At 38.2% G+C, this 19,374-nt stretch overlaps 3 protein-coding genes and 1 pseudogene across 7 annotated transcripts in view; 3 read left to right on the top strand and 1 right to left on the bottom strand.

Annotated features, from left to right (window-relative positions):
* LOC107567858 (basal body-orientation factor 1-like) overlaps positions 1–7,723 on the top strand; it is a 9,766-nt pseudogene extending 2,043 nt beyond the window's left edge.
* Positions 7,724–8,360: 637 nt separating this feature from the next.
* grxcr1b (glutaredoxin and cysteine rich domain containing 1 b) lies at positions 8,361–9,993 on the bottom strand. 2 transcript variants are annotated; one of them, XM_016253633.1, is made up of 2 exons: positions 9,329–9,993; positions 8,361–8,523 (listed from the first exon to the last, which is right to left on the bottom strand). In XM_016253633.1, the coding sequence occupies exons 1-2, from the start codon at positions 9,740–9,742 to the stop codon at positions 8,488–8,490; spliced, it is 450 nt and encodes a 149-aa protein (XP_016109119.1). In that variant the 5' UTR covers positions 9,743–9,993; the 3' UTR covers positions 8,361–8,487. The 2 variants fall into 2 exon arrangements, with proteins under 2 accessions (XP_016109119.1, XP_016109120.1); XM_016253634.1 differs by having other exon boundaries at positions 9,336–9,993.
* A 5,109-nt stretch (positions 9,994–15,102) lies between these two features.
* On the top strand, positions 15,103–18,415 carry LOC107567859 (protein O-mannose kinase-like). Of its 4 annotated transcripts, none has more exons than XM_016253631.1 (3): positions 15,103–15,277; positions 15,617–15,906; positions 17,578–18,415. In XM_016253631.1, exons 2-3 carry the CDS (start codon positions 15,631–15,633, stop codon positions 18,343–18,345), a joined length of 1,044 nt encoding a protein of 347 aa, XP_016109117.1. In that variant the 5' UTR covers positions 15,103–15,277; positions 15,617–15,630; the 3' UTR covers positions 18,346–18,415. The 4 variants fall into 4 exon arrangements, with proteins under 4 accessions (XP_016109117.1, XP_016109115.1, XP_016109118.1 ...); XM_016253629.1 differs by having other exon boundaries at positions 15,103–15,312; XM_016253632.1 differs by lacking the exon at positions 15,103–15,277 and adding an exon at positions 15,321–15,503.
* Positions 18,416–19,089: 674 nt separating this feature from the next.
* Positions 19,090–19,374, top strand: part of LOC107567842 (DDB1- and CUL4-associated factor 10) — a 10,356-nt gene continuing 10,071 nt past the window's right edge. Inside the window, exon 1 of the mRNA XM_016253607.1 lies at positions 19,090–19,148. Within this exon, the coding sequence (XP_016109093.1) occupies positions 19,090–19,148 (59 nt within the window). The remainder of the gene's footprint in view (positions 19,149–19,374) is intronic.

Raw genomic sequence — 19,374 nt, 5'->3', positions numbered from 1 at the left:
TTTGTAATGGGTTTTCATGTTTTTGTTTCGTCGCTCCGGCGGGAACACGGCATCAACAGTATGGTGAGGGGTGTAACATTTCCGTCACACGCTTGAGATATTCAGCCAATCACAACGCACTGGCCAATCAGAGCACACCTCGCTTTTCAGACCGATGAGCTTTGTAAAAATCGGCGGCTTTCAAAAAGGCGGAGCATAGAGGAGAAACAATAATGTACAGTATGTGGAAAATAATGTGGTTTTTTTTACTTTAAACCGCATAAACACATTTCATTACACCAAATACACCAAATAATGTTATTTTTAGCAGCATCATATGACCCCTTTAATGAATTTTTGGATGTGTCAAAGTTTTTATATAATACACTTTCGATAGAGGCACTGAAACTTCATTTGTGTTTCGAAGATGACGAGCGAAAGTATTATGGGTTTTGGAACATAAATTATGACAATTTTAATTTTGGGGTGAACTAACCCTTTAAAATGTTGTTTTCTCAGATAATGGCACTGGAACAACAAATACAGCTTGAGAAAACAAAGGCCTCTCAGGAAAAAGAGAACTTGGTAAGAAATGCCTTTCCTCATTTGGGAAAACAAGGATAAATTCAGTCTTTGTTCTTATCATTGTGGTTTGAGCTTTATTTTGTCAGATTAATGTTTTAAAACAAAGATTGCAATCACAGAAATACACCATCAATACAAAGCATGAAAATACAATGTTTGAAAAATAGAAAGTCATCCATTTAAATAAATAAATAGATAAATAGCCATTCACTTAAAAAAAACTTCATTCCATCTATACAGCAACTGTATACATGCCAAAGATAATGATAATGCCATTTTTACATAACTAAAAGTATCGTCTTTGTGAACATTAATTTGAACACTGGCATTTCTTTCATATGGATAATAGATAATACTCAATAGATACATTTTTATATTAAACACAGTTTTTCCCAGTCCAGTGTTATTTTTTAACAGGAACTGATCAGGTCATTCGTGTTCTCACTGCCTTGTTGCTGACTGCTCAGCGTTTCTCACTGATTGTCATCACAGGCCGCTCAATACACACTAAAGATCAATGAGCTGGAGGAGAAGTTTAACAAGAGATCTAGCGAGTTCAACTTGATTCAAGAGGAGCTTAAGATCATCAATGACTTCCTTAAGAAGAAGCCCCAAATGGAGCAAGAACTTAAAAATTTATAATTTACTCTGTTTATTTCATGTACACAGTTATGCAGCACTACTAGTATAGAGTGCTTTGTCTGTTATAACGTCACCATTGTTTGCACAGATGAAAGAAACTGTGGACAATGCAGATCTAGAACACAAGAAAACACTTGCAAGAATGGAGCAAAAGTTCTTCAATAATAAGGTATATACTAAAAAACATTTCAGCAAAATCTTCCTCATTCTCTCTCTCAGTGTCTCTCTCATTCTACATTCATTAGGTTCATCTAGAGAAGGAAGCTGAGCAAAAGATTGCTGTGCTTGCAGAAAGAGCTCACAATGAAGCCATCGTGTATGTATCTTCTCCATCTCTCCCAGTATCCCAGCACCACTACACATTTCTACCTGATGCCTTTGGAAATGTTTGTGAGATACATTTTGCATGAGATAAATGAGATGACATCCTCCATCTCGGCCCTATCAGACAGCTGGATGACGCATCTCGCTCCATGTTCAAGGAGAATGCGCGACTAAATAAAGCATTGGGTTACCACATCAAAGAGGTGGAGGATCTGCGGAAGAGAAATGCAGCGCTGGCAGAAGAGAACAACATCCTTAGTCTGCATAAGGTGAGACACACTGTAGTTCACCAAGACTACCATTTAATAGTTTGAGGTCAGTTTTTTTTTTTGTTGAAAGAAATTAATACTTTTATTCAGCAAGGATGCATAAAATTCATTAGAGGTGACAGTAAAGACTTTTACATTATTATAATTATTTTACATGTTACATTATTATATTGTATTAATTATAATTTATGTGTACTATATTATTTATTATACTATATTATAAAAAATTATAATTACAACTTTCTTGGGCACTCACATAAATGCACACATGCACAAATGAAATGAAATTTAAAATAAGCTTAATTAGACCCTTGTCTACTATAAAGCTTGCCTATGAAGAAGCAGATATTTATAATGACCAGTGTCATTGGAACCCACAATTTCATTCACCCTGCAGGAGATGAGTCAGGACACCTCAAATGACACCATATCTAAGCTTATAGCCCAGCGGAGCACAGTTTTTGGGCTGAGGGCCAAGGTGTTCACGCTGGAGCAGGCCCTGGCCAGCAGGGTGGCTGAGTTTGAATGGGAGAAGGCTGATATCAAGGAGTGTGCTGCAGTCAGGAGTCAGGACAGCGGCGTAGAGCTGGACAAACTGCAGAAGCTCCTGAGCGTACGGGACAGAGAGCTGAGCCAAGTGAAGAGAATAGCCCGCAGCATAGTGGAGTAGCGCTCAGACATGGAAATCCTGTTCTATGAGGCTCTGAACCACGTGAAGCAGGAGATGCTAATGCACAGGTGCACTTCACTATTCATTCATTCATACACTCGCTTTGCAAAAAACACACCTTCACTGCATGATGCAGCCTATTTGTGACCCTGGACAACAATCAAAAATACTGAGAAAATCGCCTTTAAAGTTGTCCAAATGAAGTTCTTAGCAATGCATATTACCAATCAAAAATGAAGTTATGATATATTTACGGTAGGAAATTTACAAAATAGTTTCATGGAACATGATCTTTACTTAATATCCTAATGATTTTTGGCATAAAAGAAAAATCGATAATTTTGACCCATACAATGTTTTTTTTTTTGGCTATTGCTACAAATATACCCAAGCGACTTAAGACTGGTTTTGTGCTCCAGGGTTACATTTGATAGAAAGCAGTTTGAATGCACCCAAACTTCAGGATATACAGGGTCATTTCCCCCCATGACCTTTGTCTTATATTTATATCAGTGCTGTTTTTCTTGATTATCAGCACTATTGTGAATGTCGTGTTGATTTAATAAAAGAATTCAATAAAAAATAAGTTAGCATTTTGAGTTACATTTTAGACACAATATTCTCTGGTTTTGCTTTATTTTTTCAACAAAAATTTCCAAATAAAAGTACAGAAGAACTGTTTTGTGTCTCCAACAAAACACATCGGTGTTTCGTTTCTGAATAAATTCGCATTTTGGACAAATGAATTTAGTGAATGATTCAGTGACTGAGTGAATTAGCTTTTTGAACAAATCATTTGAATGAATGACTCAATAACTTAACCCGTTCAGACAGTGACTTGCCGCCACCGACTGGTGGTTTTAGTTTCATATATAAACGATCATTTTAATTTCATAATAAAATATTTTTAAAAATCATTAAAAAAATCTTTATTTATGTATTTGTAAATGCAGTAGGAAATGCATTCAAGTCACATCTGAACTGTATTAAACAGTCTGTGTAAATACATCTAAATGCCACTTTAAATGCAGCTTCTGTGCCACTACTGCAGTGCAAAGATGGATGTTGCCAAAGCTGATTTCAATAAATTCGATAAAATCCCATAAAATATTAAGATAGCATTTTTTTTTTCTCAATATCACACACCCCTAATTAATTCTAGAATGCCACCGACTGGTGGTTTTAGTTTCATATATAAACGATCATTTTAATTTCATAATAAAATATTTTTTAAAATCATTAAAAAAATCTTTATTTATGTATTTGTAAATGCAGTAGGAAATGCATTCAAGTCACATCTGAACTGTATTAAACAGTCTGTGTAAATGCATCTAAATGCCACTTTAAATGCAGCTTCTGTGCCACTACTGCAGTGCAAAGATGGATGTTGCCAAAGCTGATTTCAATAAATTCGATAAAATCCCATAAAATATTAAGATAGCATTTTTTTTTTCTCAATATCACACACCCCTAATTAATTCTAGAAATAAAAGTTAACAAGCAAGAGATCCAGGCTCCATTTTACTGCAAAACCTTCCAGCCTTTTTTACATAAATTATATTATAAGCTACATTATGTAATCCAGACAGGAAGCAGAAGTAAATCATAGTAGGCGGATGGATGAGTTCAGGCAGAAGGGAGAACGCTCACATTCACACCATCAACAGAACACCCCACAGCACTTCCATTGGTATGGACGAGGCTGAAAAAGGGTGAGGATCTTATGCTTATTTTGTGTTTTTTAGACAATTTTCAAAATTCTCTTGTGATGAAATGATAACTAAAAGATGCTTTTTTGTGTTATTTCATCAGCAATCTGAAGAAAGCAAAAGTGAACATATCAGAGATGGCCTGGGAGCAAAGAGAGAGAGTTCTCAGACTGGTCTTTGCTAAAATGAATAACCTGAAATCAAAGTAAGTATTTATTATTATCTTACAAATTAAGATAAATTGTAAATTTGTCATAATCTCGTTGGTATGGTATCATCTACCTTGAAAGAAAAAGCAGAGTTGGTGAAACAAAGATAGTAATAATGACACTTTCAGGACTTTCACAGGACAGAACTTTTAGGACACTGAATCAAAGGAGTAACAAATGTGTATTTTCATGGCACTTTTGTTTTCTACAATTCTGAAGGAAACCAATTCATGCTCCAGCTCTGTTAGAGTCTGATGGGAACCAGTGTAGCAGCAGTCCAGGGTGAGACATGCCTACAAATCTATGGTTTTCTGGTTGATCAAATAAGATTGGACACTTATCAATCAAGTCATCTTTTTTAATATAATTCTGAACGTCATAAATTATTATTCATACAAAAGTTTAAAAACATGTCAGTTCAAAACATCACTTTGACTTTGCAGAGCACCAGAAAGAGGAAAACAATGGCGGTGAATACTTTCTGCAGACTTTTTGTTCTGCCCTATCGCACATAGACATAATTTGCAGTTATCTGTCTGTCTTTTCCACAGGAATGAAGAGAAGGAATCCCATGCAAGCTTTTTAACCCAAGCAGCAGTTTCCAGTATGAGCTCGAGTGTTCTGCCAGACCTGTAGATCTTCTGACCTCATCACAGATAAGAGAGCTAAATAATGTCAAAGTATAAGTTAAATATTGCATATCAGCTATGAAATACCTGGAAGTGTTCATGAATGTCTAAACTACAAATTATAAGAAGCCAAAGAAATGCCTGTTTATCAACACTGTTGGCATTGAAGATTTTTTTAAAAATGAATGTGAAAGTCAATGCTGTATTTAGACATTTTTGTAAACATTTGCAAACATTGAGCCTATACTGTAAAGATGCTGCAGTTTTTGCTGTTATAAAGTGTTAGACATAATCTTTACTTATATCTGTCTCTTTATTTTAAGGTGTATATCTTCAAATAACAAGAATGTCATTTTTTGTCCTGCCTTTATTTCTGTAACTGTGTTCATTTTCATGAACAGATACAGAGGATATGATTTAATTGTACAGCAGTTGTACTGAACATTAAGTGATGAGCATGTCATCAGTCAGTAGATCCAGAGATCATCAGGATGGCTTTACAACATGACCTGCCAGCACGCTGACAGTGCTGCTCATGTCCCACAAGCAAATATAGAAGACTATTAATAGCATCTCATACACACATACAGCAAAACAGCTGCTCAGTGACCAAGCAAAGACAAGATCTTCAAATCAAACCCTGACTTTAAAGGACACGGAAAGGTAAGAACTTCAATTCAGAACTGTTTTATACCACAAATGAACTTGTGTAGGCATTCCTCATTAATTTAAGCAGAATGGGAGACTTTCAAAACTTTGAACAAGACTTCTGTCAGTCTGGATATTATATGGATGGTCAGCAGGAGGATGTATATGGCTATGATCCAGTCTACGTCAATCCAGAATACCATGAAGTGTAAGTGTAAATGCATATATGTGTTTGATATCTCATTTATTAAGGTATATCAGCTAATGTGTTTCTGTGTGCAATGTAAATGTTGATTCATTATTTACTGTCTGATCATCAGTGATAATTCCGCACATTTAGCAGATGAATATACCACTACAGCATCTTATAGTGGACAAGTGTATCAGCTTGTAGCGCCACCCGAGCAAACAGAATATATAGACTCATATGAGGAAGAGCCGCCACTCTTAGAAGGTAATAAATATAATTTATAAGAAAACATCTTTAAGCTGAAGTGTGTAATTCTGCACCACTGAACAGAACCGCAAAAAAAAAAGTTACACACACATGTATACTGTGTGTCTGTGTGTTTTTCTATTTTATTTTTCAAAACGGAAAAAAAAACGTTGCCCCACCCCAACTTAAGCCATTGGTCGGGTCAAGGTCGAGTCAAGTCACAAATTTTCATAGGCTAAATTCACTCATTTTTATCCATCTGTTTACCTGTTATACCTGTCATTAAACAGTTTATGTTTTTTGATACTGCACACTGGTATTTGTTATCATATTATTTTAATGTCTTTTCATAATCATAAACACTGGTTTGAAGAGCAAATAGTTGTACTGTTTACTACACTTTGTTATTCTTCTTGTTATTTACCTATAGCGGCTAATGAAGTGGAAGTATCGCACATTCACAGAAAATAGCTTACTTCTGCGTTGCAAAATAAAGTAATCCACACAACTGGGAATTTCGTGTGAAGGTGAAGAATTTCCCCATTCAGATTTCGCAACAGGTTTAAAGTTCTTTATGTGAATTCTAATTGATTTGAAAGTGACCTCTGTGTGAGCTGTGCTTCATACATCACAAAACTATCGACAATCGACCTTTTCCTGCGAAATTTTGCAGATATTTCTCAAACGTGACCACACCCTAAAGGGATAGTCAACCCAAAATTAACATTTTGTCATCATTACCTCAAGGTGTTCCAAACCTGTATGAGTTTCTTCGTCTGATAAACACAAAAGAAGATATTTTGAAGAATGTTCCCGGTATTCACTTCCATAGTATGCTAAAAAAAAATGCTATTAAAGTCCATGGCTACCAGCAACTGGTTACCAACATATTCTCTCTCTCTCTTTCTCTCTCTCTCTATATATATATTTTTTGTCTTCAACAAAAGAAAGAAACTCATACAGGTTTAGAAAAACATGAGACAAATTTTCATTTTTGGGTGAACTATCCCTTTAACACTGCAAACTTCAGCTTTAAAAAAGAAAGGGCATTTTATGCATTAATCAAACTTAATAGAAATATATATTTTTTTAAATGAAAGATATGTGTATTTTTTTTTCCACAGAGTTGGGCATTAACTTACCATATTTGGTAGAAGACTCTGACTGTGTTAAATCCACTGAAGGCAGTATTATGAATGAGACAGACCTCACTGGACCCGTTCTCTTCTGCATTGCTCTGGTAGCCACACTATTGATGGTACATCCTGAACCTTTGTGAAACCATTAACTAGCGGTACACAGTAAATTGTATTGCACAGAGGAAATGAAAACATATGTAATGTCCAGAGCATGTACCTGTGGATTTGTGTGTGTATTCTCTCGGCAGGCAGGGAAAGCACACTTTGGGTATGTGTATGGCATCAGTGCTCTGGGATGTGTGGGGATGTACATGCTGTTGAACCTGATGAGTAGTTACAGCATATCCTGTGGCTGTGTGGCGAGTGTGCTGGGATACTGCCTCCTGCCAATGGTGGGACTCTCTGCCTTTGCTGTTCTTTATTCCCTTCAGTGAGTATCCATAACTGTATAGAAACATTTACCATTTCTTTGAGTGTTTTATAGCCACAAGTAATAAAAAAATCACAGTTTTAGACCACTAGATATGTCCAAGTCTATTTACATTTTCCATACACTCTTTCCACTCATTCTTTCCATACAAGAATGATAACTATAATCATAAATATATTAGCATCTAAACCAACGCACCATGGTACAGTCAGAATGAGAGTTCACATAGCTGATAAAAGCATCACAATCATCCACAAGTAATCCACATGACTCCAGTCCATCATTGTACATCTTGTGAACCGAAAAGCTGTGCATTTATAAGAAACAAATCCATCATTAAGACGTTTTATCTTTAAACTTTCACTTCTGGACAAAATACGAGTCCATAATCGATAATAACGAGTCGTGCGGATTATTGTGATGTATTTATCAGCTCTTTAGACTCTCTTTCTGACGGCACCCATTCACTGCAGAGGATCCACTGGTGAGCAAGTGATGTAATGCTTTTAATCACAAACAATGAAAGGTCAAAATAAAGAAAAGACACCTCAAACATAGGCAAACAGAATGTTCCAAGCAACCATTTGACTTTACAGATACCTTCGGTTCCTTTTTTCAAAAATGCTTTTGCAAAAAGTGAATATAAATATATTTACAGAACTACAATATACACAAATATTGAGAAGCACTTAAAAACAAAAACCATTGGCCGCTGATCATCACTTTCACACACAAGCCTGTTGCACATCCACCCAGGGTGACGCTGTGACCCAGCATCCTCTGCTGCAGGACATCCACGGCTGTTTTCAGACAAAATCTCATGGTCTTTTAGGCCGGTTCATAATAAGGGAATCCTTTGAAAGACACACATTATTTATTAGACACACATTATAGATTAATGATGAAATAGTTTACAAATCTGAAATTAACTTGTTATAGAATTAGCAGGGTAAATATTTATATATATATATATATATATATTTCTTCAAGAGTAAGTAATGTACAGGTTAATAATAGTAACAGTGTACACTGAAAACACTATGCCAAAAGATTGAAGTGAAAAATATGTACTCTAGCGGTAAAGTTTGAAAATCTTTGATCTAAAAGTTTCTACACAAATATAAATTGTGCCACATATAAATAGTTTCCATGTAGAATTACAAAGAAGTGTGGTGTGTCCAAACTTTTTACTGGTTGTAACCCATAGTAATGTAATAATTCTTATATTATTATACCAATCTGTTAATGGGTGATATATATGAAGTAAAGTCATAATTTCCTCTGAATATGACAATTGTGTTGGGTGCATCTCATGAAAACACCCTCGAATCAAAAGGAAAACTAAATTATATTCTGTATAAAAATGCCTATATTCATCAGTGCACAAATCTTTATTTTTCTAAGCATGTTATTATTTAATATTTCTTGTGATTTTAGGTGAAATATAACCTGGACATGTTATTCGGTAAACATAGCCTCTTTCTCACAGTAGCCTAATTAGTCAGTCATTATAAGGCTCACTGAGTTCCTTTTTCCAGCTATTAAAAACTCCTCCATCCATTCTCCCTTTCTTCTCTTATAGGCCTACAGAAAAATCTGTTCACAACTGTATTAAACATCAATAAATGTATTAATTATATTGCTCCAAATAAAACTTACCCCATACATTTGGGAGAGGTTGTTAAACAACACCTGTCCCGCGCTGACTTTATCTCTCACGCCTCGAATAGTTCCGTTCTTACTGAAGATGTTCACGCGTTTTCCGGTGAAAAGCTTCTCCTTGCTTGCGCTAGCGTACATGAGCAGCTCGTCCGGTTCGCTGCCGCTGTCCTCCGGTTCTGGCCCCATCAGGCCGCTCAAATGGCTGTTTGCCTCGGTGACGCCGGGCGAGGTGGAGCGCTCTGGCTCTGAGCTCACGGTGGTGTCCGTGTCCGTGTCCGTGTCCGCGGAGTCTTCGAGCGCGTGCTCTCTGAACACCTCCTGCAGCACGCGACCGCTGTGCGCCGACGCCACGCGGAACCTCACTCTCCTCTCCGCTCGCTCCTCCTCAGCCCGAGATGCGCGTCGCTCCATTCTGCCGTCAAAAAAACCTACATTATACAATTTCTGTTTACCTTGAATTAGAGTGTGCCCCAGGTAAAGTGCATTGCCCTGACATTAAAGGTCTTGCCTGATCTTCAGATAAAGGGCTTGTGGCACAAGGGTGTCAATTCGACACCACATGCTTTAATATTTAATAAACGCTATCCATGGAAACCGTGGAAACCGACTTGTGTTCTCTTATGAATAAAAGATAAATCACGTGTGGGTTAAAGAACATATTGTGTATAACTAATAACAAAAGCACCTAAAGTGTGAAATAGTTTTTTTCCCCACATTTCGACGATGCTTTTGAAACGTTGACTCCAGAGGCTTGTTGAAGTTCATCAGTAGGCCTATGTTAGTAACAGAAATAGTTATCTTGAAATATTAATACTTTTAATACTGATATGAAAATATGAATATCTTGCTTTTTTAAATATTAATTTGCACTACCAGTGCTAGAAGCAGGCCGATTCTAGGATTTTCCTTTTGGGGTTAGGGTTAGGGTGTATATATGAGGGTGTGTATAATATATACATATATTCAAATGAAAATGGCAGCATCGTTTTATAAAGTATATGCGTTCATATGTGCTTCATTTTCACTGGAGGAAACCTGTGGTGTGTTGAGGGGTGAACGCAGCGAAAACCTAGGCTACAGTAGATGCAGGGGCGGATCTAGAAAATCATTTTTAGGGTGGCAAAGGGGTGGCATGGGGTCTATGAGGGGTGGCAACACCAAAGCAAGCCCCCATGAATAGTTTTTGGGGATTTATGGTCTGACATACACAGTTGTGTTCACAAATATTGTATTACCATGAAGTAATCATCTATACTGTTTAAAATAAAAAATAAATAACATTTTAATATCCATCAATGCACCAAGTCAATACACAACGTAAAAAAACTTCAACAGGTTATAAATGTTTCTGAGCTTGTATCACTAAAGAAGACATGCGGTTCTATTAAAATTACATAGGCTACTTAGATGGTATAAATCACGTTTTAGTGCAAGTTTAAGAGCAACAAACACTTTTGAATTTCCTGACATTAGAAAGATATACAATAATATCAAAGCACTGAAACGGGATCCGTTTTGAAAACAATGTTTGATTTTCTGTTATTAACAGAGGTGGGAACGTCTGTAATCACCTAGAACAAACTCTATCAACCATTTACTCTAGCAACACCCCAGCAGCTGCATAGCAAGAGCCTAGCAACCACCCAGAATATCCTAGCAACCAACTAGCAACACTTTAGCAAACATATAGAACATCTAACTGACCAAACCATTTACGTTTTTTAAACAAGACTTTAAGACAAGCCAGCACAAATTTGTCTGTCAAACTTTTCAATCTAATTATTACATTTTTTCTTTCAGGTTTTTGCAACTGCTTACACACATTTTCAAAACTTTGCCTCTTTTTTTCAAAACTTTACACACGAATTCAAGAACACACACAAAATGCAAAATGCCTCACATCTCTTGCAAAATGAAGCACTGCATTCAAAATATCACAAACACATCTCCAAAGCAAACATTTGCAAACACCTTTGCCATAATATTAATTCCTGTTAGATTTTTGTGTGTTACGTAGAGATTTGTGTGATGTGTTTTGCAAAAAGTGTTTTATGAAAACAAGGCTGAGAAGTAGTGTATGGTTTTGCAGATTTGGTGTGTGCTTCTGGTGTTTAAGTGTCAGCTTTCAGAAACTGTGTGACAAGTAAAGATTTTGTGTGTAAGCAGTTGAAAAAAACTGTAAATGCTTACACAATTCAAATACACAGATGACTTTCCTGCCCAGTGAACACTGAGATCAATAACACTGTAACAAAAACTCTTACTAGGATTCAGGAATTATTTTTGCAGCTCAATGTCTATTACAGTATGTACTGGTACTGTACTGTAATTATACTGTATGTGTAAGTATAAAACCCCTACATTTAATTGTTTTGAAAACTGAATTAATGGTTTGGGGAAAAAAGTGCCAACCAAAAGCAGTTATATTAACAATCGAGAAAACTGCAATAGGACTAGATTCTTACCTAACTCTGCTATAAGATCCGTAAGTAACCTATCCTACAGAAAAGCATTCAAAACTGCTAGATTTGATTACTTTTCTTCTCTTTTAGAAGAAAACAAACATAACCCCAGGTATTTATTCAATACAGTGGCTAAATTTACGAAAAATAAAGCATCAACAAGTGATGACATTTCCCAACAGCACAGCAGTAATGACTTTATGAACTACTTTACTTCTAAGATCGATACTATTAGAGATAAAATTGTAACCATGCAGCCGTCAGCTATAGTATCGCATCAGATAGCTTGCTATAGATCGCCTGAGGAAAAAATCCACTCATTCTCTACTATGGGAGAGGAAGAATTGTATAAACTTGTTAAATCATCTAAACCAACAACATATATGTTAGACCCTATTCCATCTAAGCTCCTAAAAGAGGTGCTTCCAGAAGTCATAGATTCTCTTCTGACTATTATTAATTCATCATTGTCATTAGGATATGTCCCCAAAACCTTCAAACTGGCTGTTATTAAGCCTCTCATCAAAAAACCACAACTTGACCCCAAAGAACTAGCTAATTACAGACCGATCTCGAATCTCCCTTTTCTGTCCAAGGTATTAGAAAAGGTAGTATCCTCACAATTATATTCCTTCTTAGAGAAAAATGGTATCTGTGAGGATTTCCAGTCAGGATTTAGACCGTATCATAGTACTGAGACTGCTCTCATTAGAGTTACAAATGACCTGCTCTTATCATCTGATTGTGGTTGTATCTCTCTATTAGTGCTATTGGATCTTAGCGCTGCGTTCGACACTATTGACCACAACATTCTCTTGCATAGACTAGAAAACTTTGTTGCCATTAATGGAAGTGCATTAGCATGGTTCAAATCTTACTTATATGACCGCCATCAATCAATCATCAATTCATAGCAGTGAATGAAGAGGTATCACATCGATCACAAGTGCAGTATGGAGTACCTCAAGGCTCGTGGATGATGACATCACTGAATTAAATGATGAACTGCTTTTAACTAAAAAAAGTGTTGGGTGAGGGGGGTGTTGGGGGGGCTGGTCCACTTACGTCAGTGCTCGTGCTGGGGCTGGTGTTGTTTGGATGCCGATTTTGGAAAGTTTTTGCTGGGATGGGCATTTAAAAAAATCTGAAATTCGCTTTTGCCCCATTATCTCCTTGTATTAAAGTTAATCTTGAAAACAGAGGTGTTAATTATAGGACCTAAAAACTCTGCATATAATAACCTAGAACACTCTCTAAGACTTGATGGCTGCTCTGTCAATTCTTCGTCATCAGTTAGGAACCTAGGTGTGCTTTTTGATAGCAATCTTTCCTTAGAAAGCCACGTTTCTAGCATTTGTAAAACTGCATTTTTCCATCTCAAAAATATACCTAAATTACGACCTATTCTCTCAATGTCAAATGCAGAAATGTTAATCCATGCGTTTATGACCTCAAGGTTAGATTATTGTAATGCTTTATTGGGTGGTTGTTCTGCACGCTTAATAAACAAACTCCAGCTGGTCCAAAATGCAGCAGCTAGAGTTCTTACTAGAACCACCGGAACCGGGAACACTTCTCATAACACCCGATGTACTTGCTACATCGTTAGAAGAATGGCATCTACGCTAATATTAGTCTGTTTCTCTCTTATTCCGAGGTCACCGTAGCCACCAGATCCAGTCTATATCCAGATCAGATGGTCACTGCAGTCACCCGGATCCAGTACGTATTCAGACCAGATGGTGGATCAGCACCTAGAAAGGACCTCCACAGCCCTGAAAGACAGCGGAGACCAGGACAACTAGATGAGCCCCAGATACAGATCCCCTGTAAAGACCTTGTCTCAGACGGCCACCGGGACAAGACCACAGGAACCAGATGAGTCCTCTGCACAATGTGACTTTGCTGCAGCCTGAAATTGAACTGCTGGTTTTGTCTGGACAGAGGAGAACTGGCCCCCCGACTGAGCCTGGTTTCTCCAGGGGCGCGGGAAGATGTTTTCGGTTGGGGGTGCTGTGTGTGTCAGTGTTGGGTGAGGGGGGTGTTGGGGGGGCTGGTCCACTTACGTCAGTGCTCGTGCTGGGGCTGGTGTTGTTTGGATGCCGATTTTGGAAAGTTTTTGCTGGGATGGGCATTTAAAAAAATCTGAAATTCGCTTTTGCCCCATTATCTCCTTGTATTAAAGTTAATCTTGTTTGCATTCTGTACAGTTCATGTCTGATACCACGCGCTAGCGTCTAGTGTTCATGAGGATTAGGCTAATCATCCCATATAGAAAACATCACAAGTAAAATTAATCACGTTTATAAAGATAAGCATGGGTTTATTATGGCCCACTTACAATTTACATTTCAGAGATCATTACAAATAAATTATTAAAAGCTAAAACTGAATAAATTTAAATGAACAAACTTGGCGTCGCATTTGCAACCATGTGAAAACAGGGGGTGCTGCAGCCCCCTCAGTACCCCTACTTCCCGCGTCCCTGGGTTTCTCCCAAGGGTTTTTCTCCATTCTGTCACCGATGGCGTTTTGGTTCCTTGCCGCTGTCGCCTGTGGCTTGCTTAGTTGGGGACACTTAATTTCCAGTGATATCTTTGACTTGATTGCACAGACACTATTTAAACTGAACTGAGCTGGATGATGACATAACTGAATTCAATGACGAACTGCCTTTAACTGAAAAATGAGTGTTTACTATTGTCATTTTGCATTATTGACACACTATTTCCCTAATTAATGCTGTTCAGTTGCTTTGACACAATCTGTATTGTTAAATTGTTGTATTGTTTTTTTATCAACACTTGAATATAGGTAGGTTTCATTAAAAAAAATCATAATTTTGAGCAAAAAGGTGAGAAAATCACATTTTTATCAAAAACTACATCTGGATAATATTCAGTACGATTATCAAAGCATAAATCGCTTCCATCAATACCTCCAAAGCTTGCACAGACACATACCACTTGCTGGATCAACATTTTACTCTGTAACATTATGCAGTTTTCATTTATATACTGTCTATTGCTGATGATCGCATTATTTTTCATATACATCTGTTTGCATTTTTCCGGCCTGTTCACGTGTGTTTTTGTTCGGGAGGTTTTGTACTCGTTCAGAAGATGTGTAATAGCACCCCGAGTGTATAACAGTGAAAGAAAACACGAAAAGCCGTAAAAACTCGTGTTTGGCTGGGAAGCGTTGTCTTCTAAAAGACGAGATAACTCGTCCATGGCGGGTGCAATGTTACACTGTGCTGGCGCTAGAGGGCGATGTGTCTTCCGGATACAGTGCGCTTCTCTTAATAACTTCATCGAGCGAGACAATCCGGAACAACAACATTGAGGAATCGGACGGCTTGGAACCTGAACCAACAAATTATTCAAGGCTTGAGCGACAGAAATGAATTGTTTTGACGTCTATGAACTGGAGGACATTAGTGTCTGCGGCTAGTGAACCAGTATAATTATACTAATGCAAACTGGCGTGTTAAAGGCATAGACACAACCTTTGGGCAAAATAAGTATCTTTTGTATTACCATTCTGTTTTCAGTACTTAAATCAAATCACATCCGTTTAAAAACGCAGAGAGCAGTTTTGACAAATTTGATTATAACAGTTGACACTCCAATAAGGCACTTAAATGCTCCCCAAATTCGAAATTTCTCAAATAGAAAGCTTTTTAAAAGTCTTTATGGATGTCATCTGTTGTGAGTGATATGCTACCGATTATAACCCAGATCTCTTATCTGATAATCTGACTGCTGTTCTCGTTTCACTCGTGATATTTGTCTGAAATCTCTTCATGTGTTGTGATAAACAGGTTAAGATGTCATTATGGGTGGCACTGCTGTCTGTGGCACCTTTGGGACGAGGTGTGGACTGCCTGCGGTCTTGCTTTGTCTGGCAGCTCTCCTCTGCGCCAATCTGCTGCTGTATTTCTACCTAGATGCCCTGTATCAGGACACTAACCCTCTCTCAGCACACACGCAGTGCCCGCTTCGCCACTTTAAAGTGGGCACCAGGACCACCTGTACCCCTTGGCTTCAGTGCCCCGAAATTCGTGCTGAGGTCCGTCGTGTGAAGCTCATCGGACAAGGAGCTGTGAAGAAGGTGAGTTTAAATTTAATGTAAAAAAACATTTTAATCCGTTGTTTACAAAATTCTTATTCCACATCCTGCCCAGTATTGTCCTCCAAACAATGTGCAGTTTGAAGGCAATGAAAACAATTACAGTGAATGCATTAATGTAGGCTTTGTGCAGTTAAACTGCAAACTTGGCAACCCTGAGCACATGCATCTGTCACAGCACATGACAGGGCAAGTCGTCATAGACTTAAATGCTTTTGTTTGAAGCGTTTAATATGATTCTTTCTCATGTTTAGGATAGCATGGGTCGTGCACTTTTCCTGCAGCAGCTCACTCTGCATCCACCGCTGTTTTTCAGTTGCTTTCTGTCTGTTTTTCCATTGCCGTTTGGATTATTGCATAAAATAAGCGATTTGAGCAACAGAAGTTAGTGGGTCTTGCATGTTTTGTTCATCATGATAACATTTTAACACAGCATTTATGAATTTTGAAACCTAAATATAATCACTAGAAGTAAAAAGGTAAATGTAGGCTATAAACTGGCAGCCATATCACCCTGTAGCCCAAGATTGGTTACCCACTGAAGCTAAGCAGGGTTGAGCCTGGTCAGTACCTGGATGGGAGACCTCCTGGGAAAACTAGGTTGCTGCTAGAAGAGGTGTTAGTGAGGCCAGCAGGGGGTGCTCACCCTGTGGTCTGTGTGGGTCCTAACGCCCCAGTATAGTGACGGGGACACTATACTGTCAACAAGCACCGTCCTTCGGATGAGACGTTAAACCGAGATCCTGACTCTCTGTGGTCATTAAAAATCCCAGGATGTCTTTCGAAAAGAGTAGAGGTGTGACCTCGGCATCCTTGCCAAATTTGCCCATTGGCCTCTGACCATTATGGCCTCCTAACAATCCCCATATCTACTGATTGGCTTCATCACTCTGTCTCCTCTCCACCAATAAGCTGGTGTGTGGTGGGCGTTCTGGCACACTATGGCTGCCGTCGCATCATCCAGGTGGATGCTGCACACCAGGTGGATGCTGCACACCCCCCACCCCTGACAATGTAAAGCGCTTTGAATGCCTAGAAAAGCGCTATATAAATGTAATGAATTATTATTATTTATTTTATTATTATTAAACAATCTACACCACGGTCATATGACTTCAACATCGCCATCACTACGGTTCCAAAAACTCTTTTAGTCTTTATTCAAAAAATATTTAACCTGAAAGATTAAGTTAAAATAGTTTGCAAGGGCGTGATTATGAACACAAGGCGAGAGTGGACTAATAAGTAGATGAGTTTTCCTGTTCACTGTGATGACTTTAATGTCCCTGACAACCTTTGTAGTTCTTTATAAAGACAAGTAAAAGTAAAAAAAAAAAAAAAAAAAAACCACGATTGAGGTATTACTGATGTATTTTACGTTGTAGAATAAAACGTGAAAATATTTTGAGCTTGTGTTAACCACAGACCCTATTTCAGACATTTAACCAAAAAACCCATTGAATTCAGGATGATGGAACCTGAAGTGCTAAAATGCGTTTCTGGGTTTTAGCCTACAAAAATACATGATCTCTGCAGTGCTCTATAGAAATGCGTTATTCACCATTGGAAAGTGACTGTGAATGTTCATTTTTGGGTGAACTATTCCTTTAATACATCCTCAGAGACACATGATTGCATGATTGTGTTTTCTAGGTTTATCTGTCAGAGTGGCGGGGTCAGAAGGTGGCGCTCTCCGTCTTGTCATCAGAGCAGTATACAGATGATTTCCTGCACGGACTGACAATGCTACGTGCCTTGCAGAGCGCCCATGTCGTGACGCTTGTAGGGGCGTGTGAAGAGGATGGTGTGTTTGTAACAGAGTATCACCCTCTGGGATCAGCACTGACGCTTGACGCCACTCTCGCACAAGACCGATATCACTGGCGAAACTCCTGGCATACTCGACTACAGCTGGCTATAGACTACGTCGCCTTTCTGGCATACCTGCACAGCAGTCCGGTGGGCATCCGTGTCATGTGTGACTCCAACGACCTGCACAAAACTCTCAGCCAGTTTCTGCTCACATCCGACATGCGTCTGTTGGCCAACGACTTGGATGCGCTGCCTGAGGTGGAGAGGGGACGTCAAGGGGTGAAGTGCGGTCACCATGAGCTCACCGGGGACTTCGCTGCTCCAGAGCAGTTGTGGCCTTACCGCGAGGATGTGCAGTTCTCTGATGAAGCCATGCCTGGTTACGATGAAAAGACAGACATCTGGAAGATTCCAGATGTGACACGTTTCCTGTTGGGGAGTGTCCTGGGAAGTGATGTCATCCATTTCCACTTGTTTCAGATCTACACTGAATGCAAGAGTAATGAGCCTCACATGCGGCCGACGGCGCTTGAGGTCCTCAGTGTGTATCGCTCTGTCTACGACAGCATGATAGAGAGTCAATCACAGAGAGTTAGAGATATGTTGTAGAGCGTAATGGTCATTAAAGGGGTAGTTCAACCAAAAACCTGTATGTCTTACTTTCTTTTGTAGAACTTTAAAGAAGATATTTTGAGAAATGTTCCTTATAATGGAAGCCAGTGGTCACCAAAACTGTTTGATCACCAAGGTTCTTCTAAATATCTTCTTTTGTGTTCCACAGAATAAGTCATACAGGTTTGAAATAAATGATAGAATTTTTAGGCGGACTGTACGTTTAAGTTTAAAAGATACCATTGCAGTGCAGTGGGTTTTGTCATAATACATTGAAGAATATGCAGCAAATTTATGACAGCAACATCCAGCAGAGGATGAGATGCAGCATCTCAGGGTTTCAGATCTGAATCCAGCTCCAAATTCTTACTTATGCGAAGACATTTTGCAATACCTCATAAAAGTTATTTTAAGTTAAATGAATAGAACTTACCTTACTAATGCCATGATTAATTGTGTGGAGTAAGCGTGGATTTAATTTGAATTTTAATAGGATATCATTATGAATACAGGACCTGCTTTGTTTTGTTCTCGCTAAGTATTTATATTTGAAAGCCTTTAATAAATCATTTTCTGAACAAACTGTGATAGTGTTGTCAATATTGTATGATAGGTGCTTTCGAAACGGTGCTTCGTGAAGCTTTGAAACATTTACTGATCTTTTGTTGTCAAAACGTTCCAACATTCCAATGTTTCGCCGCTAGACAGCGTTGATCTAGTGAACCCGTGAACTAGTGCCTAATGGCTAGATCTTGGGTCATCGTGATGTACAGAGCCAGGTCTAGGCATGGACAGGGAACGTAGGCAAAGACAGTGGAGATATTTTAATTTATTCATTTATTCGATTTGTGCATTAAAAGCAATCTGAGCTCTACAGAAAATCATGAAGTTAATGTTTACAATATCTTAATGTCTTCATGCATCACATGCATAGTGATAATAGTTTACATTTTGCGACGAAGATTACACTTACAATCGAGATTACATATTTGCAATTAGTTCGTAAAAGGTTGGTTACACCGATTT

Source organism: Sinocyclocheilus grahami, unplaced genomic scaffold, assembly GCF_001515645.1.
Source record: "Sinocyclocheilus grahami isolate Dianchi unplaced genomic scaffold, SAMN03320097.WGS_v1.1 scaffold1192.1, whole genome shotgun sequence".
Taxonomy (NCBI): Eukaryota; Metazoa; Chordata; class Actinopteri; order Cypriniformes; family Cyprinidae; genus Sinocyclocheilus; species Sinocyclocheilus grahami.
This window is presented reverse-complemented; position numbering and strand designations above follow the sequence as displayed.